The 26,452-nt window shown below is 34.9% G+C and overlaps 1 protein-coding gene across 4 annotated transcripts in view; it reads left to right on the top strand.

The window, feature by feature from the left end:
• The window catches only part of LOC150109078 (uncharacterized), a 324,345-nt gene extending 299,807 nt beyond the window's left edge, over positions 1 to 24,538 (top strand). For all 4 annotated transcript variants that reach the window (XM_090411522.1, XM_090411531.1, XM_090411541.1 and 1 more), the window contains exon 13: positions 21,522 to 24,538. In XM_090411522.1, the coding sequence (XP_090267648.1) occupies positions 21,522 to 22,991 (1,470 nt within the window). In that variant the 3' untranslated portion in view covers positions 22,992 to 24,538. The remainder of the gene's footprint in view (positions 1 to 21,521) is intronic.
• Positions 24,539 to 26,452: the final 1,914 nt, after the last annotated feature.

Genomic DNA, 26,452 nt, shown 5'->3' with positions numbered 1-26,452 from the left:
ACACACACACACACACACACACACACACACACACACACCAGTGTATTCAGTTATTTAGCATAATTAGCATGTATCCCTTATGGAACTTTCCCAATTTCTAAAAATATTTTTGATTATAAGGTGAACTTGAATGTGGAATGTTTAGAAGTGCTGGTGATCATATTGCCACTTTGAAGCGAGTATTTTGATAATCAAACTTGTGAAGGTCATCTGAATTAAGATTTCGTGATTAATTTTAGAAGCCATGCATGCTGCCACTTCCATCTGTTTTGTATTCAGATCCAATTGATACCACGAATACATGGTGAGACTGTAACTCAGTCTGTTTTTGACGATGCCCTTTGGTTGGAAAGAATTGGGTTCAAATCCCATCTAGAATATAAAGAATATTTTATCAGGGCTTTTCAGCTGAAGGTGAGTTAGTTGATCTTGTATGGAAATGGCAGGGTTTTCCCCAGAAACTGCACGTTTTTCATGTTTGATGAAAAACTTTTCATCATGCAAAGCAGGCAAACTAGCCATTTAAACACACATAATATGCTGGCCTCATAGCCTGAGTTGCTTCGGCTATAAATGTAAATAGACCAAATCAAACAAATACACGGACTGCAGTTTTTAGAATGAAATAGTGATGTTTTAGCATTGTATCTCTGAAGTTGCATGTATACAATTCAAACTTCTTTCACAACAGTGAGCAGGTGTAAACTGAATGCTGTGTTTTAAAATATACTACTGCATTTTATCTAATGTAAGAGAATTTCACCCAAGATGATCAAACTTGTGAAGGTCATCTCAATTAAGATTTCATGATTAATTTCTAGTAATTATTTTCTTGACAAATAATAGTTAACTGTTTTTATTTGTCAGGTCTCTGATTTAATAAGCTCTGAACATTTTGATTTTCTAAAGCAATCCACTGTCTTGTTCTTGTTGGTTTTGACACATGCACGTGCATGTACACACACACTCTTGTGTTTCCAGTTTTTCATTTCTCTTTATATTTAAATGGTGATACCACCTTAGAGTAGCTCTACTTATATATATATATATATATATATATATTCCTAAATATTAATAATGTCAATTTCCTTTTTATCAACTTTGTTTTTAATATGACTCTACCATTGATGCCATCTATTCACTTTAAAATTTTCCAAGTTTTTTCATGTGTGTGTGGTCTTGGTCTCCATTCTTTGAATTGCTTTCTTTTTCTGATGTGTATGTTAACAGTTGTTTGAACTAGAACTGTAAAAATTATCATATTTACATTTTTGAATCTCTTTACAATAGATTTTTGCATATAAGAATTGTTATAATTAATTGGTTATTGTAACTTGCACTATTGGCACTTGCCATTTATGCAATTTGAGAATGATGGGTGTTTAAAAATAATGAAAGGTTTGTTATATTAATTAAAGACTGAATGCTTGTGATTTTCATAGTTTTTCATTCATGGAATTTGTCAAGTGATGTACAGTACTACTATTTGTTGTAAAAGATAGTCTTGTTTTGCTAATGAATGATGCAGCAATTATTAACTTCTTGGAGTTACAGGTGACAATTACACATGCTTGTCCAAGAGATTCCCAGAGGTTTTCTCACTTGGTCTCAGAGAGCATGGTAAAGTAATAGGAGAAAAATAAACATGGAGACAAGATGATTTCTTTTGTAAAGTTTGTATGACTTTATGAAAATATAACTCTGAAAATTAATTTTTAAAAAGCAAATACTAAGGCTAATAGATTATCTAATTGAATAGACATTTTCAAGGAGATATTCAGTAAGCATTATATTTCGACATTTGAATAGATGTTAAAGGAAAGTTTTTATAATTCCAAAGACATAAGCGATATGCTAATTTTGAATTAATTTGAATTAATTACTGAATATCTCCTTCCTTTTTTGACAATATTAGAGGGTGTCAAATTAGGACTTTTCATTCTTTTGTCCATTACAATTTGAATTGTTTCACTTATTCATTGTTGCATATACATGCTGCTTTATGGTCTGAAAATGCTGATTGGAAATTCAGCAAAATATAAGTCAGTTGATAAATATCTTTTTTTATGAAATATTTCATCTGGTATTGTTAATAACGTTAAAATAAATTATGAAATTCATCATCATCATCATCAAATTCCTGCCATGTACCCTCAAGGGGTGCACAGGATATGATAGTACTACATGAAAAATTTACATTATTACTAACTTCCTGTCTACAATTTTCCTCCAAATCAGTCTGTTACTTGTCAAGACTCCAACATTATCAGATCTTACATTTCTATTGTCTAAGGCACTTTGTACCGTATCAATCCACCTATATCTTGGTCTTCCTCTGGGTTGTTTTCCTGCCAACCTGGCAGAGAACACTTGTTTTGCTAATCTTTCTTCGCTCATTCTGTTTAAGCGACCATACTACTTGAGATTAGCTCTGTAACACATTCCTGGATGCTGACAATGTCAAGTTCTTTCCTAATATCCTCGTTTTTAATATGATATTGCCAATCTGTTCATGCCTCTAATCTTTCTCATGACTCTCATCTGCAGTCTTTAGTCTTTGGTTTTAAGTGTTTTACTTCTGACCCAGCTCTCAGATCCATAAGTTAAAACTAGTTTGAACACTGTCTTGTATACAGCTAATTTAGTGTTCCGACAAATTTTTCTCTTATTCCATATGAATTTATTCAACTGACTTCCTGCCATACCAGCTTTGTTTGTAAAACAGCTAGGAAATAGTGTGAGTTGGTGAATGAATGATTTATCTTCTGTGATTACAAAAGAATCTCAAACACATATATTTTACAAATCATGTTATATTCTCTTCTTCTTCTTTGGCACTACAGCCCCATGTAGAGCCTTGGCCTCCCATTTTTGGGTTTCATAACTCACTACAAGATGGGGGTCGTTATCCCCATGCTCGACCATGTGTTATTGTCTTTGAAGTGTTGTGTTCATAAGACCATTTTGTCTGCTTTGTGGGAGGAAAACCCCAGATAAACTGGGAAGAAAAACCCTGCAGTCCATGCCCAAGACTGGCTAACTTGGCTATGTCTGAGAAAGATCCTTTATAAAGGATTTAAACAGGATTTGAAAAATGTAGATTAAAATTCTAAAAAGAATTTGAATTCAATTTGAAAAGTGAATTGAGTTTTAAAAGCAAAAATTGAACTTTAAAAATTTCGCATTGCATGACCAAATCTGAAAATAATGACTCAGTTAGGGAAGCATGGGATGATGCCATTCATGATGGCAAAAAAAAAAAAAAAAAAAAAAAAAAAAAAAAAAACTGATGGTTACAGAAAGTTAAAAAAGCAGTCCATGAAAAATAAAGATCACCAGGTTTCTGGCCATTAAGTCTTCATGTGCATTTAAAAGAACTAGGAGAAAATATAAGAAAACTGTAACAGTAGTTATGTGTAAGTGTGGATTAAAATTTTAAAAAGAATCTAGCTTGAACAACTCTCAGATAACAACAACAGATTCTAATATATAAATACAGTATTACTGAGGGAAAATGACACTGCTTATAATGGGATAATATTCTGGTAAAAACATACGAGATAAAGATGATAAAAGATTACTGAAAATGAGTGCCCTTCAATGTGGATTTCAACTTTGGAAAAAGGTAAAAGTTGCATGGATCATCACATGTGATGATCTTCTCCTGCGAATCTGTCTCCACTGTCAGCCATTCCATGATGTCAGTGGATGAGGTAAAGGAGAAAACGGCAGTGCTACTGAAGCAGATAACACCTGATGTCTTGCAGCACTACTTCCAATAATGAAAAATTTGTATGCAATGGTGTATAAATAGAGGAGAGGAGTATGTTGAAGGGGATAATTAAGTTGTACAATTGTAATAATAAACCAGATTTTTGCAAATAGTCTCGTTATTTAATAGCCACACCTCGTATACTCTTATATGTTATACTGATCTGAAGACGTATCAATGATAGCATAAATAAGACTTTTCTGTTTCTTTTTCTGTGCAGATATAAATCTGCACATCTTTCTGCTGCAAAATAATACAGTGTGTGTTTTTAATTGAAATCTAACAGGTTACCCAAAAATATTCTATATATATCTGGAATTTGTTTTCTGCTCTGCTATTTGCCTCCAAGAACTAGGTTTTCCATGTTCTTTACAAGCAGTTTTTTTTATGTTGTTCCGATGCACAAAAGGTTATTTGTACTGTGGGTTGGCTAGGGATATTTTTTTTACTATTTTTCATCATCATCATCATCATCAAATTCCTGCCATGTACCCTTAAGGGGTGTACAGGATATGATAGTACTACATGAAAAAATTACATCATTACTAACTTCCTATCTACAATATTCCTCCAAATCAGTCTGTTACTTGTCAAGACTCCAACATTATCAGATCTTATATTTCTATCGTCTAAGGCACTTTGTACCGTATCAATCCACCTATATCTTGGTCTTCCTCTGGGTCGTTTTCCTGCCAACCTGGCAGAGAACACTTGTTTTGCTAATCTTTCCTCTCCCATTCTATTTAAGTGACCATACCATCTGAGATTAGCTCTGCTAACGCATTCCTGGATGCTGACAATGTCAAGTTCTTTCCTAATATCCTCATTTTTAATATGCTATTGCCATTGATGCCATCTGTTCACGCCTCTAATCTTTCTCAGGACTCTCATATCTGCGGTCTCTAGTCTTTGGTCAAGTGTTTTACTTCTGACCCAGCTCTCAGATCCATAAGTTAAAACTGGTTTGAACACAGTCTTGTATACAGCTAATTTAGTGTTCCGACTAATTTCTTTCTTATTCCATATGAATTTATTCAATTGACTTCCCACGATACCAGCTTTGCTGATTCTGTTTTTTTTTCTATATTTAATTTACCATCTTCAGTAAAAATTGTGCCTAAGTAGCTGAAATGTTTTACTTGTTCCACAGGTTCTCCATTCACAACACAGTTGACATTTTCAATGATTCTGCCTATTTTCATTGTCTTTGTCTTTTTATTGCTGACCTTCATACCATATCTATTACAACAGCTATTCAATTTAGTCAGGGAATCTTGTAGACTTGTAGCGGATTTATTTAGAAGTATAACATCATCCGCATAAAGCAAAGAGCTGACATTAACATCTCCAATTTTGATATCAGGTTTAATACCACATTCCTTCATAATGTGATCCATATAGATAATGAATAACAGAGGGGATAATGTACATCCTTGTCTCACACCAGATTTAACATTAAACCATCTTCCTGTACTTCCTTCACTAACTGCTGACTCACAACTCAAATAAAGACTAAGTATTGCTTGATATAATGCCCCATTGACACCATATAACTGCAGCGTATTGAATAGCTTCTCTCTTGGCACCTTGTCATATGCCTTTTCCAAATCAACAAAACTTAAATACAGATCTTTGTTATATTCCCATGCTTTCTCGACTATTTGTCGTAAAGTGAAGATCTGATCCTGACAGCCTCTATTTGGCCTGAATCCAGCTTGTTCTTCACCAAGCTTTTCTTCCACAATTCTTCTCAACCGTTTCTCAAGTATACTTGCATAGATCTTGCCAGGAACACTCAGTAGGGAAATACCTCTGTAATTCTCACATTCAGTTTTATTTCCCTTTTTATATATGGGTACTATGAGAGCTCTACTCCAATCATCGGGAATTCGTCCCTCTGTCCAGGCTTTCTGAACTATGCAGTGCAGCCACTGTAAGACTCTTATACCACCATACTTCAGCATTTCTGGTCGAATATCATCTACTCCTGCTGCCTTTCCACATTTCAAGCCTTTGATGGCTTTTTCTACTTCAAGTATGGATATGTATTCCTGACTGCATGCCTGGTCAGTGTTTTTTATCACTGTGCTGTCATCACTGCTTGTTTCATTTAGCAGTTTTTCAAAGTAATTACTCCATACTTCAAGGATATCTTTTTCTCCTGTTTTCATTTCACCTTTATTATCTCTAATTCCTTTTACAGCACTCTTTCCTCCATTCCTAAGCTTCTTCAACAACCTCCAGAATATTTTGCCACCTTCTTGATATTTATTTTCTATATACTTGCCAAAGTCCTCCCATGACTTTTGTTTAGCTAGTTTTACACACTGTTTAGCTTTCTTACATTTGTCTCTGTATTCTGTAAGAGTAAAAGCTGACTTATTTGCCAGGAACTTTTGATATGCTTTCTTCTTTTCCTTCGCTGCCTCTTTAACTTCCTGTGTCCACCAGGGAGTTCTGATTTTTTTATCTTTGCACACAACCTCACCACATGCCTCTCTGGCAGAATCAATCAATGTTTCCTTCAGAGTTTGCCACTGAATCTCCAAGGTTTGATTCCTGTTCTCAAACTCTTTCATTTTCTTTTCAATAATATTTCTGTATTTTAGTCTACAGTTTACATCTGAGAGCTGCTCAACTTTTATTCGCTTTAAAACTTTCTTACATGTTATTCTTTTCAATATGAAATTCAATTTTATCCTGCTCAAGACTAAATAGTGATCACTTCCAATTTCAAATCCTCTGTACACTCTGGTGTCCTGCACCATGGAGAAAACATCACTATCAACAATAATATAGTCAATGAGACTTTTCTTATTCCTAGCCTCTTCTCTCCATGTGAATTTGTGCACATTTTTATGTTGGAACATGGTGTTAGTAATAACCAGTCCATGTCCTGAGCAGAAATCCAACAGATATTTGCCATTATTATTAGCTTTGCTCTTTTCTCCAAATTTTCCCAAAATATTTTTGTATGTCTCACAATCATTTCCTACTCTACTATTTAGATCCCCAATAAGGACCAACTTTTCCTTTTTCATTGTGTCAGTTGCTTTTTCTAAAGCCTCAAAAAATTCCTCCACTTCTACCTTAGTAGAACCTTCTGTGGGACCATAGGCACAAATAAGTCTCATTGTCCAGTTCCCCATTCTCATATTTGCCCACATTACTCTACTTGAGACTGACTGCCATTCAAGAAGATTAGCCTCGTATTTTGTGTTGAATACTATGGCTACTCCTTCTTTTCCTTGATTGTTATTGCCTGAATATAACATTTTGTATTTATTGCTCAGAAAGATCTCACCAGTTTTGGTCTTTTTTGTTTCAGTCACCCCTATTATGTCGATCTGGTACTTATCTAATTCCTCAGCTAGCTCCATTTCTTTGCCATTCAGGCTTCTTACGTTGATAGTACCGATCTTTAACTCTGGTGATGTTGAGTTGGGGTTTGTTTTCAGATTTGTTCCAGTAGCTGAATTTTCGCTGTTCGCCCTGGTTCCTTGGCGAAAACAACAGGGGCCTTGTTTAACCGGGCGACGCCCCAGCCGGCATGAAATTTTGTCATGTTGTACCATCATTTTTTATTTTGGTTTAACCAATAAGAATACAATTTGGTCGGCTAAATCCCAAATTGCCAGCCCATCCTCGTTCGTTCAGTATCAAAGTAGATACCCAACAGGGTGCACCACGAGAAGGTGAGGATTGGACATTAGGTCAGAAGCCCTGGTCGGTTCTCCGCATTCCTTTAAAGGCTATGTGGAGGTCTCCTCTCAGTTATACAGCTTTGACCCTTAAGCACCCCTTGACTATTTTTATCAGCTTTATATATTTTTGTATTTTTCATCTTATTTTTACATAGTCCAGAAATCCTGTTCTAGAGACCAAACATGAAACTTTCTCAAGCCACTTCATGCCTCCAATAAGCAGGGTTCTCGTGGAAAGGCTTAGACGTTGGCTATGCATTTTTTACTAAATAATTTAAGGAAATTACAACATCAACTAGGATATACATTAAAATAAATTTTAATATACTTCAGTATTTCGACAATGTCACGTTGCCGAAATATTGAAGTATATTAAAATTTATTTTAATGTATATCCTAGTTGATGTTGTAATTTCCTTAAATTATTTACTAAAAAATGCATAGCCAACATCTAAGCCTTTTCACGAGAATTACGATAATCCATGGAGATGATATCACACGTAAAGCACGCCATTACGGTAAAATGAAGTTAAAGCTATCAAGGCAACTGAATCGTCTCGCATTCCTAAAACGCTGCTGGGATAACCAGGTAATTCCTAACTGTGTGAAATTTAAGCACCGTTTCTCTTCGCAAAAGGCTCTTCATATTTATAACCGTGCCAGCCAAGCCTTACTCAGGGAACAAATCGCCATGACTCACTGTTTCCTGAATGATGCTAACTTAGCTATCCAGGCACTCGAAGATGACCTTTCAAGCACCTTAAGCCATGAAATTTGGTCTATTTTATGCATCTCGTGCACTGCAGCGGAGAAAGAATTTAAATAAGTACGAGATCGACATATCAAATGAAAATTAAAAAAAGAACTCGACCTCGAAACCACAACTTCCTACCAAAACGCTAGTCAACCTTTCGTCATTTAGTGACGAATGGTTGACCTGAAGCACTCGACGCTCTCGCACGTGGCCACAACTTCACCATTGCGCCCAGAAGAATACCTGCTGAAGATATTATGATACAGATTGAATGCAGGATGCGACATCTTTGAAACTACGTCGCCAACGATATTAGACTGGATATGGCTTGTGTTCTGACCAAAGCTAAACCACCAAAAGCCAACATGCCCAGTAAGGAAATTAAATCTCTACTAGAATTAAAGAAAAACATGAAAATAATAATCACCAAAGCTGATAAAGGGAATGTCACAGTATTGCTTAACCAAAAGGATTACACAGGTAAGCTGAAAGCTCTATTGTTAGATCGGGCTACTTACCTCCCTATCAAGTACAATCCCACCAACTCACAAATTAGAAAACTCCACAGGCTCCTTAAGAAGGTCACTTCTTGGCCTATGGAAATCACTAACAAATTAAAACCATTTAACTCCGTACCCCCCCTCCCCGTATTTATGGACTCCCAAAAATACATAAGGAAAATGTGCCATTACATCCCATAGTGGATGGCATTGATTCCCCCACATACAAACTAGCTAAACATTTGGCCAAAGCTCTCTCACACTATACTGGCAACACACCTTCACACATAAAAAAACTCAGCCTTCAAAGCCAGCATAGAAAATCTTACACTTAAACACACTGACATAATGGTCAGTTTTGATGTCTCCTCCTTATTCACAAATGTTCCACTCAAAGAGTCTTTAGAGTTAATCCAAGCTAAATTTCCTCCCAATATCACAGCCCTATTTCAGTTCACAATGAACTCAGGCTAATTTGTTTGGCAAGGAAAATTCTACAAACAAATAGAGGGGACAGCCATGGGTTCTCCACTCTCCCCACCCTTAGCCAACTTTTATATGGAGACTTTTGAAGAGAAAGCCTTAAACTCTGCTCCACAAAAACCAACCATTTGGCTTCGCTATGTTGATGATGTGTTCACTATTTGGCCACATGGCTCCGATGCACTCCTTTCCTTCCTAACACACTTAAACAACCAACACCCCAGAATCAAATTCATCCTGGAAGAAAAAAAAAACAACTGCCTTCCTTTCTTAGACACACACACTAGTCACCTGCCAGCCTTGATGGAACCTTGGTTTTCTCAGTCTATAGAAAACCCACCCATACAGGCAGATACATTCACCAACAATCCCACCACCCCCTCCTTGCAACAACATGGAGTCATTAAGACGCTACACAACAGGGCTAAACTTATCTGTTCAAATGACAATGCCCTAACCACAGCACTAAACCACATTCTCAACACTTTCTCAGCCAATGGCAACCCCCCCCCCCTCCCTCACAACAAGGATTACTCTAAATCCATCACTATACCCTATATCTGAGGCACCTCGGAAAAAATTACAAAAATCCTAAAAAAACATGACTTAACTTCTTGTTTTAGACCATATAAAAAATTGGCATCCCTTATCTGCTCTACTAAAGACCAACCTCCCCCCTTAGACCTACCTGGTGTATATCAGGTCCCTTGCAACTGTAAGCTGTCCTCTTTGGCCAAACAGGCAGAACAGCAAATATCAGAAGTTCAGAACACAAGGACTACATCTGGTTTCACCAATACAGCCACTCTGGTCTTGCTGACCATGTGCTGGATATCTGCCATAGAATACGGTGGAAGAAAGTCACGATAATACACCGTAGTAAATACAAATATGAAAGACTTTTCATGGAATCAGCTTCAGCCCTAAGAAACAATCCAAACCTCAACAAATTTGGCTGCATGAGACTGCCTCAAATTTGGGAAACCTACATCAGAAGACCTTCAGCCCAATCGCCCAAGAATACCAACATTGCCCTTTAGGAGAAATAATAGCTTCCTGCTTCTTCCTGATTTACTGTTTGTTGTGCCTGCGTGCACGTGTCTTGTTCTTAAGTTTCTTGAAAATGGCAACGTGATGTTGCCGAAATATTGAAGTATATTAAAATTTATTTTAATGTATATCCTAGTTGACATTGTAATTTCCTTAAATTATTTAGTAAAAAAAAAACAATAAGCAGGGTGTGGTCTCATTCCAGATGATAAAATTCAGCTTCCAGGACAATCACAAACATCCTATGCTCATGGTGGGATTTCAACCCACGACTTGTTGGTTGGAGAGTGGGTATGCTAACCACTCAGCCAGCTAGGCTAGCAAAGGTGACTCTCAATTGTCATCAATAATTGCCTTACTCCTTACCTACTGAAATCTTCTGTAGGACCATAGGTAGCAATAAATCGTATTGTATAATTCCCTTTTGAAATTTGTCAAAATCACTACACTTAACTTTGTGTATAGAGACAATTTCAAGTGTTTATGCACTTAGTGTTGAATTTTTACCTATTCCTTTCTTTCACTTATCCTTAGTTCCTGAACCATGTAAGTATTATGAGTTTATAATAAAATTAGTTTAATCCTTTATCCAAGTGTGAGCAAACAAAGTTTGCACCTGAAGTATCTTCAGGACTAGGGTAAGGTGATACACACCAGGGCAACTCGTTGTAAAGGTGGAGAAAGCTACCAACACTCCTATCTCAGTATCTCCTATAATGCAAAACACATCTCCTTGCAGATATGTCTAATGTTATGCATTAAAGGAAGGGCCACTACCCAGACTAGTTTCGACCTTTATTGAGGTCTCTTCAGTGGGAGCCAGGCCCTAGTGGAAATACCAGGCAGAAGCATTAGCAGGTCATCTCTACCTATAGGAGTTGCCAAATGGTGTGCCACCCTTTTTTAATAAATTACTCTGGATTTAGAGAAAGATGTTGAAAGTTTATTTTTTCACTTGGTTAGAGTATAATAAAATTAGTTTAATCCTTTATCCAAGTGTGAGCAAACAAAGTTTGCGCCTGAAGTATCTTCAGGACTAGGGTAAGGTGATACACACCAGGGCAACTCGTTGTAAAGGTGGAGAAAGCTACCAACACTCCTATCTCAGTATCTCCTATAATGCAAAACACATCTCCTTGCGGATATGAAAGATGACCTCGCTACTGCTTCTGCCTGGTATCTCCAACTCTGGGCCTTGCTCCCACTGAAGAGACCTCAATAAAGGTCGAAACTAGTCTGGGTAGTGGCCCTTCCCTTAATGCATAACATTATACATATCTGCAAGGAGATGTCTTTTCAGTTATGGGAGATACTGAGATAGGAGTGATGTTAGCTTGCTCCACCTTTGAACGAGTTGCCCGGTGTTGTACCACTTTATCCCAGTCCTGAAGATACTTTCAGGCACAAACTTTGTTTGCTCTCACTTGGATAAAGGATTAAACTAAATTTATTATAATGATTAAACTAAGAATATGATTTCTTGTCATCTTTAACAGTGTTCTTTGATTTTTCAGTTATTTTTCTTGAAATAAGTCTGTTGCTTAGATATATTTTACATGCAGAATACAGTGTATACAGAGCATAGTGAAAATTAGAAATGCTTAGAATACAAGTAGATATTTGTATCAGCTAAAGATATACAATTCCAGGATCTTTATAAGTCATTGATAAATCTACTTTGTATTTTTCTCTAGGTAAATACATATTGTTTGTGATCTGTTTTCTCCAGAAATAGTTGTGGAGGAAATAGATGACAAAAAAAAAAAAAACTTGTGTCCTCAGTAGGTATATCTTTTTGTATTTAGGCAACAAAGTTTCTTGTTAAAAAAAAAAAAAAAAAACTTCCACATCCGCTTTGTCAATTTCTAGAGTCTTCATACTAACATCAGTGATGTGCACTGCGATTTACAGATGTCCTATTGCAACCTCTTATTTCTGCAAGTTGCAACTGGCATTCCCTCAGACTATGGCTCACTCAGCTTTTTTTGGTCAGGGCTGATGTAGAAGGCTTAGTTCATTTTTTTTAGTTATTCCTTATTAGTTAAATCCTGTCATTGATTGCTCCAATTGTAAAAATAGGCTGCAAGTGGTATCAAATTTCTATACTGAAATCTGAGCATATAAGTAAGATCCTAGATGTATGTATATCGCTGTGATAATTCTCACCTATTCTTCATAATCGGTCTTAACTTCAGTAGTAAGTAAACTGAATCTTCATATGCAAAAACAAAAATGGTTTATATTATATATAACGAAACCTGTGGTGAAATCATCACTAAAAACACATGTACTAACCATGAGAGTGTAATAATGAGAGTCCAGTCCACTGTAATCATGCAGCCTCACTATGTTATTCCTAGTATTGTTTGAACTACTATACTGATGATGTCCCAAGATACTTGGGATGAAATATTTACGAATTAAATAGTCATTATTGTAGTTAGTACATGTGTTTTTAGTGAAAAATGGTTTAATAATGCTAAGACACATAAATGAAATATACAATATTCTGAACTTTAACTACAGTAACTCATCTTAAAAGCTAATTAAATAAATCACACCTTATGTGGGCCCAAAGAAACAATTCCTCATCCCAAAAACCACTTTTCTCTTATGAAAATCTTGAAAATAACTAGATTCTCTACTCATAGTAAGAGATAACATCATTCAGACAAAGACAGTGAAATCCTCAGTTTCAAATGCTGTCTAGCATTCCTTATTTGAATGTCTTCTAGAAAAATTATATGAAACATTCGTTCCTCTTTCTCCTTCAAGATTCACAACTTTTTACCTCTTTCTATATCATGGATTTCTAAGATCAAACACTTGAAATTCTACTTTCTATATCTATTTAACAACCTTTAAAAGCATTAATGTCAAATTGGACATTAAACATGTGAGAAACTGCATTTACAAGTTCCAGATTTCCTTTAATTTCTTTCACAACTGTTATTTCACTTACTTTTGTAACATAATAGATAAAATCTTTTAAACTTCTTTCTCTATGAAAGACTGCTACTAATGGAACTTTTTCTAACTTGTTCCAGAAATTCTTCAGCATATCTATTCTTCTCTTGTTGTCAGCTATTTACTAGTTACCATATTCTTTTTACTTGCTCATGCTATAGCACATAATACATCCAGTTTACAGTCAGTCATGAAATGAGACAAGCTGCTGATTACATATAATCCTCACAGTGCTTTGCTTGAAATCGATAAAATCTCACACTTTCAGTGAACTAAGTAAATCGCTTAACTTATTTATTTTTGACATGTGCAAACATTAAATTAAATTCGTCATTCTAAATAGCCTAATTTGCAGTTGAATGAATTCACTTCATTAAAAATTTAGCACAATAGCAAATGTAATGTATTAACAACGTACAATCATATATATATATACACACAATTAATTTTGTGCTTTTAAATTTATATTTAATTAAATTAAAATACCAGTTACTCTAGTACTAGTTAGTATGTTATGAAAGTTCTGAGATAATCAAGAAAAGGTCAGGATAGGCATCAGAGGAGAGTTGTAAAGGCAGCAAATGAAGGCAACAAAATGATTAAAAGAAATCTGGAGCAAAAGTAGTTCATATAAAGTGGATTCCAGGTCTGATAACCTTTTGGCACAAGATACTGTACGCCCAAAGATGCGAGACCCTTCGACAGTTCTGCGCATGTCAGAAGAAGGAGAATTCATTCCGATATTAAAGTAATCAATGTATTTCATGGGATGAATGTTTATTATTATATGTCGAAAAATTAACTTTTTTTTTTATGAAAATCCTAGCTCTTAAAGTGGTAACTATTTTGCTTGTACAACAGTTGGAAAATTTACGTATAAAGCATGTGATTTCATGTTTGTGACCAATTCGTGCATCCTTTAATTCCTTCTCCCCTTCAGCATGAATTGACTATTCTTGGCACATCACCAAACTCGGTTCTATGAAGTATGGGCGTACAATACCAACATACGAGGAGGGTTTGGAAAGTTCTGATAAACACCTAGAACAAAAACATTAAAGCAGTTGATATAATCACAAGAAAGAACATATCAGTAGCAGAGTTATGAAGGTAATTTATGTTCTTTCTTGTGGTTATATCAGTTTTGTTCTAGGTGTTTATCACAACTTTTCAGACCCCCCTCCATATGTATACAGAAGTTATCAGACCTGGAATCTACTTTAAATGGACCTCTTTGGCTCTTTTTTTTTTTTTTTTTTTTTTTTGCCTCATTTTGTTGCCCTTTTACCACTATTCTCATGACTATACTGACCTTTATTTTTTGTTATTATTAAAGTTGATAACAATCAGATTACCCATACAGTGAGATAAGCTTCCTGAGGGTGTTTCAATGACCATAGTCTTATTGGTTCCTCTCTTCTACCTTCACAGATCAAGCTGGAAGAGAAGCTGAGTTTTTTTATGTTGTTCCCACCCACGAAAGTTTATTTGCAAACCTATAGTACATTTTGTACTGTGGGCTGACTACGGATTTTCTTTTTTTCTATTTTTTATTAAATTTCTATATTAATTTATTTTTTGCATAGTCCAGAAACCTGCTCTAGAGACCAAACGTGAAACTTTTTCAAGCCATTTCAGGCCTCTAATAAGCAGGGCATTGGTCTCACACTGGGTGATGAAATTCATCTTCCACCTAAAAAACAACCACAAACATCCATGCAAATAGTGGGATTCGAACTTGCAGCCTGTTGGTCAGTGTGGGTGTGCAACCACTCAGCCAACCAGGCCTCCATTGCTTGCTGTCAGCAGTCTTTTGATCTAACACAAATTGTTCACAAACCTACCAGAATACTAATCCTCATCATCTTCCCAACACCCTGGACCAGGGCTGTCTTAAGACATGGGCACACTGGGCAGTTACCCAGGGACCCATGCTGCCATGTGCATGATGGTGACAAACAGTACAGGGAAACATTCATTTTCAAGATTGAAACTTACAAAGAATCAGCTTCACAGCACAACAGGGCAGCAGCAGCATTTGAACTGGCTTTCACTCATTTGCATGGAAAATGACATCTGGAAGACTATTGATTACAATTCTGTGCAAAGAAATTTTGCAAAAGTTTTTGATTAATCCTTGCTTTACAGTATGTTTTTTATATTTATATTTAAACATTGGTTTTGTTAAAAGTACCAATAAATCTATAGGCTTGATTTTATTGATTGTTTACATTTTTAGTCCCATAGGTGGGTGGGTAAGGGACACAATGCATTGCTTTGCCCAGATGCCTACAATATTATTAAGATAGTACTGCCTTGGACGTTTTAGTAAGCTTTTCCTCTTGCCAACATTAGCCATAACGTTGATAATCTTTTTCATCTCCTAGCTAATCCCATATCAATATAACAAATCAGATTTTCTAAGAGCCCAATGCACTAAGCATGCCTCTTGCTACAACTCCTGCCAAGGAAGCACAAAGCTTGGCTAGAAAAGGCTAAAGATAAAGACCTTTTGGCATAAGTCTTTTCCTCCAACTTTGTTAAGAAATTCAAGGCAGATCTCCTCTTGCTATTGACATGCATACTTCCTCTGATCTTTAGAAGGATATCAGAAAAATACATAATACTTTTGATACTAATAAGCTCCCTTCTCTTCACTCTACTTCTGAGTCTTTTTTACTATCCTATCTTCCAGATTATCATGTTCCCGACATGCGGTGCAACCTGTAGACATTCAGAAAGTGGGATACTTGCAGTCTTGCACTATTTTGGCTTCTGCTTCAGCAAGATGAGTGGTCCTAGATTGCCCAGACAGGATTGGCTAGTGGACTCGAGCGCTTCAGCAAGTCTCCTTTCCTTATGGTCCAGGGACAGGATCCAAGGCTTGCTGTGGTGCTTGTATAACATCCAAGGTAACCCTGGTGTTCCACTCCTGAGCACAGTCATTACTTGCTGGAGAGTGGGTGTCCATGTGTGACTCCATGGAACTCTAGCATTGATCCTCAATTCCTTCATCCTCAATTGTTTCAGGGAGCCCTAACAAAGTCTTAATGAAATAATGATATGATTGATGCACCTTTCAATAACAGAAATAAGAAACCAAAAATGTGATACCAGTATAAATGTACCAACTTTTTCTGCTCATCTGTGCAACAGATGAAAAGCCCACAGAGAAAATGTCCCTTCTCTGTGGTCCCAGACCCTTCTTCGTTCAAAGGGTCTAGGACCCTTTAATGAATGAAGGTTATCTCAAGTTGTCCTGTTAGCCTGTACATTCGAATTCACTAAGATGCTTCAAATGCCAGAAATACAGACATTCCCAAACTGCCTGTTGTGGCCCAATGTGGTTGTAAAGAGCATGATGATTAATCTTGCTCTGCCAAGAAAACTAATTGTGTAAATTGTCAGGGAGATCATTCAGTGTACTCCCATACATGTTAGGTGGAAAGATGAGAAACAATTACAAAAAAATCAAACAGAACAAATGCATCAGTATCCAGGTTAAACATACCAGTAATATGATACATTTTATATTATATTAGGATACAAAAAGAAAGTTAGCCACACTAGACCTGCTCTGAGATCCTCTTATGCTGAAAAGGTAACAGTTAAGAAAAGAAAATGTCAACAAAAAAATTTGTATATCTATTCCACCATTCGATAATTTCACCATACCCGAACTTTACGATTTTCTCTGTTGAGTGCATCAATTGCACAATGTATGGTTCCACTCCAAAAATGTTTCCATTTGATCAGAACCCACTTGCGAAAAAAAATTATGGAAAGGTCTATTGGGTTGAAGCAACTTGAACATACTGTGATTCTGATTCATCTGATGATGTATTGGATATTTTTCCAGAAGATGGACACTGGTCATCCATACTTCCCAAAATCTTCCTGGAAATTATATATGTGACATATATGATAGACTAGTCTATTATATATGTGATTATATAATAGATTGATGATGCAACTAGTCTGTGAAGCCTAATCAATAGGAAAATTTTTTACAATGGAACTGTTGTGGGTTTGCCAGTATATCATTGATATTAAGCACCTGCTGCAGAAACACACACCTTTTTGTTTCTGTCTGCAGGAAACTTATTTAAAACTCAGTGAGGATCCTACTTTCAGGATTATCACTCTTTTATGCAAGGACAGAACTGCATATAGTGGAGTAGCTATTCACTTGGACAGTCTTCCAGAGCTTAATACTGCTCTGGAAGCAGTAGGGATCTGCCATCTATGGGGTTTCTAATCACAGTATGCTCAATATATTTACCACTGGGTTCTAAACTAAATGAAACAGAACTCGATAATCTCTTAATGCAACCTCAACCCATACTCCTAATGCGTGACTTCAATGGACATTACGCTCAGTGGGGGTAGCACTATCATTGAGTGAATGCTCAACAGCCATGACTTTTGCTCTTATTTGGCAGTTGATCTTACAATCTGCTTCCCTGCCTTTTTTTTCACTGCTGACATGGGATGTTGGTGAAAACATATGGAAGCGATCATTTTTCTCTTATTAGCACTGTCTTCACAGGAATAATGTACTTTTACACAGATGCCCATGTGAGAAATGGACTAGGCTGACTGGAATACGTTTTCCCCATCTTGCAAAATTTAATACTGAAGCAGTCAGCCAAACATCTATTAATGATGCAATAAAGTATGTCACAGATTGTAATGTCTATGCAGCCAACACTTCTAAAAACATCGTCCTGATTCTCACTCCATCCAAAGCTAGAGTGCCAAGTAGCCAAAAAAAGATCAAGAGAGAGTATAGCATATATTTCATAAATATCTTGTCACAACAAACTTAATAGTATTTAAGCATGCTCGAGCTAAAGCATGTTATATGAGACATCGGAGTCAAAAACATTAAATTTACACCGAATTCCTGACGTAAGATCCTGTACACCCTTGGGGGGGGATAAAGGATCTAATGATAGTACTCCATTAAAAGTTGCATCATGACTAACTTCCTATCAACCATTTTCCTCCAGATGAGTTTATCTGTCAACATTCAAATATTATCAGATCTTATATTTCTGTCTTCTAAGGCACTTTTTACTGTATCAATCCACTTACATCTTGGTCTTCCTCTGGGAAGACCAAGATGTAAGGGGATCTTTTTCCTGCCAAAGAATACTTGTTTAGCTAATCTCACCTGAGATTAGCTAAACAAGTAACCCCTGCATTGTGCATGGGTCAAACTGTAATTCAGAAGTCATGTTTTGCATTTACAAGTATCAAAATGGTTAAATGCCGTATTGTTAAAATACTCTGGATTAGAGATATACAATCCCTCCTCCCCCACACACATTTTGTTACAAACTAAATAATAAGAGACCAGTTATACTGTTTTAATCTGTTATCCAATTGTAGACAAACTTAAATTTTATAGGTAGTTTTTGGTATTGAGACCACATTGTAATATAAAGAGTTTATTAAAAATAAACAAATTAAAACTTGATGAGTTTTGTGTGTCGTAAGACACATCATCAGGGATAATGGTACATAAGTTTTACACATCAAAAGCCTATTAACGATTAATTACACATATGAGATGTTTTCTATAACTTCACAATTGTAAAATAATTAATAAACCAGAATACAAAAGATACATTCATTACTGTATGCATGGTGGAACATTGCTATCACATGTTCTCCTAGGTCTGTGGCAGTTAAATTTTTGATGAAAACAGACCAAACTCGAAGTAACATTAAGCCTTGATTTTTATTGCATTGTGTAGGGATCCTAAGCATTTGTGAGGCTTCTTTAAATTTTCTTGTGAAACAGTTATCAATATATGACATTTTTCTGTTTGCCAGAGTACTTGATGGCCAGTAGTGGTTATGTGGAAAGCCAGACCTGATTTATGCTCTCTTCTTTTTTTCGACGTCTTTTACATGTTCAGGCATGTTGATCTCTCTCTCCCGACGTTCCTGTCTGGCCTACATAATAGATGCCACAAGAGCAATGAATCTCATAGATGCCTAGTTTTTTTCAAGGGATGATGTGGAGGTTTTGGTGGATGTAGGAATCTAGATTTTTTTTTGTAAAAGTAAAAAAACCACTTTTATGTTGTACTCGTGGAGCAACGTAGCCACTTTGTCCATGCATTTTTGTTGTAAGGCAGCGTGATTGCATTCTTGAAATCTTGTTTAAGAGAGTTGCAGGAGATGTATTAAGAATTTTTTTGATCATCTTGGGTTCAAAACCATCAAGTGCGAGGTCCTCTGTCAGGTAGTGTAGTTCTTCATTTCTTTTAATTGGTGTGCTAGATATATTGTATGTCTAGCACAGCAAAAGCCTGTCTCGTAAAGTTTTAATTATGTCTATCTTTTGCAATGGATGGTAGTATGAAGTGGAATTTAATAAAAATCTTCCCGTTGTTTTAGGTTTTCTATATATGGAGAAGGATAGCTTTCTCCGTATAATTGATTCTTTCAAATGTACAAATGAGTCTGTTTTTCCTGTGTGTTGTTATATCCTCTTTGATAGATGTTTTGCTAAGTACAACATGAAAGTGGCTTTTTATGTTGTACTTAGTTGTACTGTTTCACAAGAAAATTGAAAGAAGCCTCATAAATGCTTAGGATTCCTACACAATGCAATAAAAATCAAGGCTCAATTTTACATCAAGTTTGGTCTGTTTTCATCAAAAATTTAACTGCCACAGACCTAAGCACACATGATAGCAATAACTAGCAATGTTCCACTTGCATACAGTAATGAATGGCTTTTCTATTCTGGTTTATCAATTATTTAACAGTTGTGAAGTTATAAAAAAAAACATCTAATATGTGTAATTAATTGTTAATAGGCTTTTGTTGTGCAAAACTTGTGTACCGTTACCCCTAATGATGTAAGTCTTACGATGCACAAAACTTGTCCGGTTTTAATTTGCTTGTATATATTTATATATTACAATGTGGTCTCAATACCAAAAACTACCTGCAGAACTGCTTAACTATAGAAACGTATGTGTACAAACTGAAATTTGTCAAGAGATATTTCACATGCAAACTTTCCTTTGCCCATGTTTGAATAAAAGATTAAAAGAAGAGTATAATTTGTAGTTTATAATTAACTATATAACCAAGCAAAAATAACTTTTCAAGCATCATGAGATTCAAGTGCACAGCCTAATGGATGTATGTTGATTATGTGATTAGACTATGTACTAATGGTTGATTAACCAACCTCTCATATATGAGCCCAACATAAAAAAAAATCCAGGCTAGTTTGCAAGTGTCTCATATTATTGTCATTTGATCTATCTGATAGTTCCCACATTCTTATGAAAAAAATAAACAAGTACAAAAGCATTTAGTTTACAAATCCTCCATGATTTGTAACTAAACCTTTAAAAAGACTATCACTCCGATAGTCTTTTGACTATCAGAGGGATAGCTGACTTTTAGTATAAACTATTCTCCCTTTCCCCATCCAAAGGGAAAATTATTTAAGGTTGATGTTTTACAGAATCAAGTATACACACACACACAGTCAACTTTCATTATAGCACTTTAGGACTTCATTACTATTAATTCCTGATTAAAGTCTTAAGCCAACTTATTCTAAATTGCAGTTTACTATAGCAAATTGTCACTGTTAAAAATAAGGTATTCTATGGGGGACCATAGGTTTGCTATAACAAGAGTTGACTGCATGTGTATGCACATGTTCATATTATAATTCTTTAAAATTTTCTGTTTAACAGCTGAAACAATCTTTTTAAAGGATGATTATTAGTATAAATTCTTCCTCGTCCCCTTAAAAAAAAATGGAAAATCATTTTAAGGTTGATGTTTTGCAAACTGTGTTCTGTGAAAAATCATAATTTTAAAAAAGTTTTTTTTTTTTTTAAAGTATGATGCTTTTCAGCATTATACCTACTATTAAATGAATTTGTGATTTAAAGAAACAGAAACACATATTCATTAAAATGCAGTTAATTTTTATCTTTTAAAAATAATACTGGTTGTTTTAGCATTATGTTATAACTTATGTAGAATTGAGCTTTAAATTGCAACTGATTTTATAATATGTATATTTTTATTTTATTTTATATATTTACACAGTCAACTTTTACCATAGCAAATTACCAGAATTCCTGATCAGTTTCCTAAGTTGCTTATTCTAAATTGTAATTTATTACAGCAAATTGTCACTGTGAAAAACAAGCTATTCTTATCCCCACAAGTTGGCTGTAATATGAGTTGACTGCATGCACGTGTGTTCATCTTTTAATTTTTAAAATTTCTCTTTTTAACAGACAAAACAGTTAAACCAGCATTCCAGTTATGCAGATCAACAAGTTGTTACCCTAACGCAGCAGCAGTGTGAATCAATACTGCAGTCGTTAAATGTCTCTCTTGCTGCAGGTCAAGTGGCTTCCATCAAATTAATTGGTACTAAAGATACACAAGGATTGTTAGCATCCACATCTGTTGCAGAAAGTAAAATCACAGAAGAAATTTCAGATTGCAGTTATGTTACACCTTCATTAAATATATGTACTTCAGAACTGAAAAACTCTGCAGATTCAGAGAGTCCTGTGAAATGTGTTTTTTCTGCTTCTCAATCTAAGCAGAAGAATATTCAAGAAGAAAGTAGCATTGTGTCTGTGCAGAGGAATGTTTCAGAATCTACTGATAATATTATTTGCACTGAAACTGAAGATGCAGTTTCCATCTTATCCAGTTCTGCTGGTTTAGTTAAAGTTTCACCTATTATGCTACCAAGTGGTTATGCTTCACCAAATGTATCACAGATGGTAAATCATGTTTTACCAACTAACCAAGTTGTGAATGAAGTTTTACAAAAAATTGAAGGTATTAAAGATAATAAGTTGTACAAATTGCAAAATAATTACTCATTTCCAAACAAGAATGATCTGATGAATAAAACTGAAATTTCCACCAGCGAAGCAACAAGTTCTACTAAAAACAGTTGCTTGAGCCAATCAATAGTTGATGCTTCCCATAATTTGTATATTATTCAGAGCTCATCACCTAATTCCTTATATTCAGAAAAGAAAGAAAAATCAACTCAGGCTGATCTTGGTCATCACTTTTTAACTCCAGAGGTGCTTGCTCATGCTCTCAATAAACCAGAAACTAGTACTCTTCAAAATTCTTCACCATGGAACTTAAACAGACAGAAACAAAATGAACTTAGAACACTTAACACATCTCCAGATGAAAGCAGCAGTGAGAGCACTAACTTAGAAGTGGAAGATATTTTAAGTTACAAAAATGTCCAACTTCCAGTTTCTTCAGAACATGAAATTATATCTAGTCCTCTCCAAAGGGTTGCTCATACTCCCAAAACAGCAAAATCTCCATTTTGGGGCATGTCATATCTTTCTCCATCAGGTAACTGTATGATGGGCATCAGTTCATTCCTTACTCCAGATCCAACTGTTCATACTTCCAACCAAAGCATGATATCTCCCAGCCTTACATCACAGTCTTCGGGAAGTTCCCAATTTTCACTGATTTCACCAGGTGGAGGAACAATGCTGTATTCTCCTAGCTCATTAGAAGGAACTATTGTACTGAAACAAATATCACCGTCTGTTAATCCTGGCCTTCAGTATTCCATGACACCCCCTTTACCTTTGGTTACGTCAAGTTCAAGCCCAGCATTACAAACGTTTGTTTCTCCTGTTTTAACTTTTGTTCCTTCACAGTCCCAGTCAAAACGGGCATCTGTAGCTAGGAAATTAAACATGTTAAAATAATCATTTTTAGGAATCTATTGTGGAAATTTGTTTACATATAGCACTCTTAAATTTTTCATATAAACTAGAGTAAAAACAAGTTGCTGCTGACAGGAGTAAGGTATTATTAAAGAAAGAAAGAATGCGACTTTTTACCAAGTTAACTATTAAGAATATATTATACAAAACATTCGCAATATTTATGAATTTAATTTTGTGCAAGTCTGTTTATCACATGATTATTTGTTAATGTCATTAACTATTATTTTTTTTTAATTGAGAAAGGGATTATAATATATTTAGAAATTGAGAATGAGGAGGTACTTGTTTTCTGTAATGTAAAAATGTGTTTTATCTCCATCCTAGGAGGAATTGTTAATCTTTTATGTGATGTGTTTATGCTCACATATCTGTATAAAGATTAATTTAAAATAATTGTTTGAAAAATGATTTGTTAACAATATTTACTAATATTTTACTTAATCTCTTAAGTGCAACATCCATTAAAAGCTCCAGATAAAATTTGGTGGTATAAAATATTAAAGTCAAGCAGTATAATTTAAATAAGTTGGTTGCAGCGCGATTTATTATTGTATGTGAAGAAATATCAGACCCAGTGAGAACGTGAGTGTCACCAATGAAGCATTATTTTGAACCAGTGCTCATACAGTCTATCTTCATTGGATAACAATTTTATTTTAACCTTCCTAGTATATCACATGCTGAATTTTCATTAATACAAAGAATATTCTGCATAAATCAATACTTTTTTTGTTACACAGTTACATTAAATATCTTGGAAGGGTTTACATTTTGGTAGATTTGATTTTAATATGTTATCAAACCCATTTTTTATTCTGTATCATTTTGGAAATTCTGGGACCAAAAAGATTACTCTTTGTAGTTATGGGTTGTTACAAAATTTTACAACAAAAAAAAAAGTTTTAGGCTACCTATACAAGAAATTCTGTTTAACTATGATTTTTTATATAGAAATAATATTAAGACAAAATGTTTAAATATGAAGAGGCATGAATATTGATGTAAATATGAAGTTTAATTGGTTGTTGTAATCAGTATCCTGTGATGTAGTTTTATAGATTTTTCAGATTTTTACTTTAACATTGGATATGTTCCCAGCTGGCACATTTTCTGGGATTTATTATAAACCTGAGTTTACATCAATATATCTGAAACACTTTGAGTAACTGGAGGAAAAAAAGGTGATTGCAGATAACTTTATCACAAATAAAGCTATTGTCAGTTTCTAAAACTAACTGAGGGGGGGGACCATTTGCAATGAATACATTTGAATCTTATTTTTACAGTAGTACAGCTGTGTGCTTTCTTTAGAAAAGACTACAACCATGGAAACGTACCTGAAACAATAACCAGTTAATAGTGTTGATTCTTGTTCTGATATTCCTCATAATTTAACTTTCATCTCCTATGAAGATTATCAAAAAATTTATAGCTGAATGTCTTTTATTATCCAGTCTTTTTTTTTTTTCAGATTGATTGTAAAATATACTTCACACAGTGGTACTATAAAGCATATGTCAGTTTAATTAAGAGGACTATTCAATAATTTCTTTTTTATGGTATACAGTTGACTCTCACTATAAAGGAGCTATGGGAACTACAGGAATAATTTGTTATAATGGTGTCTGATTGAGAATTAACTGTGTGTGTGTGTATATATATATATATATATATATATATATTTTTTTTTTTTTTTTTTTTCACAATGAGAGATATTCTTCTGGTCACATTAAGTATTGCTTTCCTTGGTATGATTTGCAGGTAATCTACATGTAAGAGCAAAGAAATATAATTGTCTTATTTGACTCCAATGCTAATAAAGTTGTTAATTTGTTAGTTTGAGCCTTTTAAACTTTTCTGTAGTGTTATGCACATTTTTCATAATGCAGTAGAATTTAATTTTACATCACTGAAGTTTTAAAATACTAGCCTCTCAGCTTTTTCTATCTTACCCACACTGCTAAACCATAAGAGGATGATCTGAAAAGCTCTGTCTCGACCATAAATGGCAACACTATTGGAAAGTTTTTTTTTTAAGTTGGCATCTGTCATAAACATCCATGTGTAGTTTGTTTTATATATAGCTGTCTGAAGCAGAAGTGCTGTCTGTATCCCTTGAAATGGATAAAATCAAGTATCGTACAGTTATGATAAAATTCTTTGTAAAAGAAGGTTTAACGGCAAAAGAAATCCATTTGAAGTTCATAAAAGTTTATGGGCACTCTTCTCCTTCGTTTTCGACAATTAAGAAATGGGCTGCCAAGTTTAAACGTGGCCTTACCAGCCTTAAAGATGATCCATGTGAAGGATGTCCAAAAAGTATAACAACACCAGAAATCATTAATCAAGTGCACGATATGGTATTGGATGACCGGCAAGTCAAAGTGCGTGAAATTGCTGAGACTATAAGCATTTCAAAAGACAGAGGATATGTAGGAACGTGTAGGATATATTTTGCATGAAGAATTGCAAATGAAAAAGCTTTGTGCAAGATGGGTGCTACCCTTGCTCACAGCAGATCAAAAACGCACTCGCATGAAAATCTCTGAACAGTGCTTGGAGGTTTTAACAAGAATAAAACTGATCTTGTGCATCGATTTATTATTATGGATGAGACTTGGATTCACCATTACACACTAGAATCAAAACAGTGGACAAAAACCGGTTGTTCAGCGTCAAAGAAGACAAAGTCGGTATTTTGTGATGGTAAAGGCATTTTGTTTATTAATTATATTGAAAAGGGTAAAACAATAAAGGCATTTTGTTTATTAATTATATTGAAAAGGGTAAAACAATAAAGGCATTTTGTTTATTAATTATATTGAAAAGGGTAAAACAATAACTGGGGAATATTGTTCTGATCTTAACCAGACTAGACGAAAAAATTCGTGAGAAAAAAAAAAATCATCTTTCATTAGGATAATGCACCTGCCCACAAATGTGTTTTGGCAATGGGAAAATTAAGGGATCTGCACTATGAATTGTTGTAACATCCACCCTATTCCCCAGATTTGGTTCCCTCTGACTTCTATATCTTCCCAAAACAAACTCTTCCTCACTGGTCAGCGTTTTTCTTCGAATCAAGAGGTGATTACAGCTGTAGCAGGGTATTTTGCAGATCTTACTGAGAACCGCTACAGGGACAGGATAATGGTGTTGGAGCATCGCTGGAATAAATGTATTAGTCTTAAGGGAGATGTGTTGAAAAATAAAAATAATTTTGAAATTATAAATTCGTTTTTTCATTGTTAGGCCGAGGACTTTTCAGACCATCCTTGTAATATATATTTCATAATGCAACCAAATGTAGGATTTCATTTTATTCTGCCAGGTCAACTTAAAACATTTCATCAGAAATGTTTTAAGTTGGCCTGGTCTTGAATCCTAACAAGATTTGAGAAACCTTTTTTTTTTTTCAAATAAATATTGGGTATACATTT

This window comes from Typopeltis vanoorti, chromosome 2, assembly GCF_054136105.1.
Source record: "Typopeltis vanoorti isolate ZY-2024b chromosome 2, IOZ_Tvanoo_1.0, whole genome shotgun sequence".
Taxonomy (NCBI): domain Eukaryota; kingdom Metazoa; phylum Arthropoda; class Arachnida; order Uropygi; family Thelyphonidae; genus Typopeltis; species Typopeltis vanoorti.
Note: the sequence above shows the minus strand (reverse complement) of the source record. Positions and strands in the feature narration are given on the sequence as shown.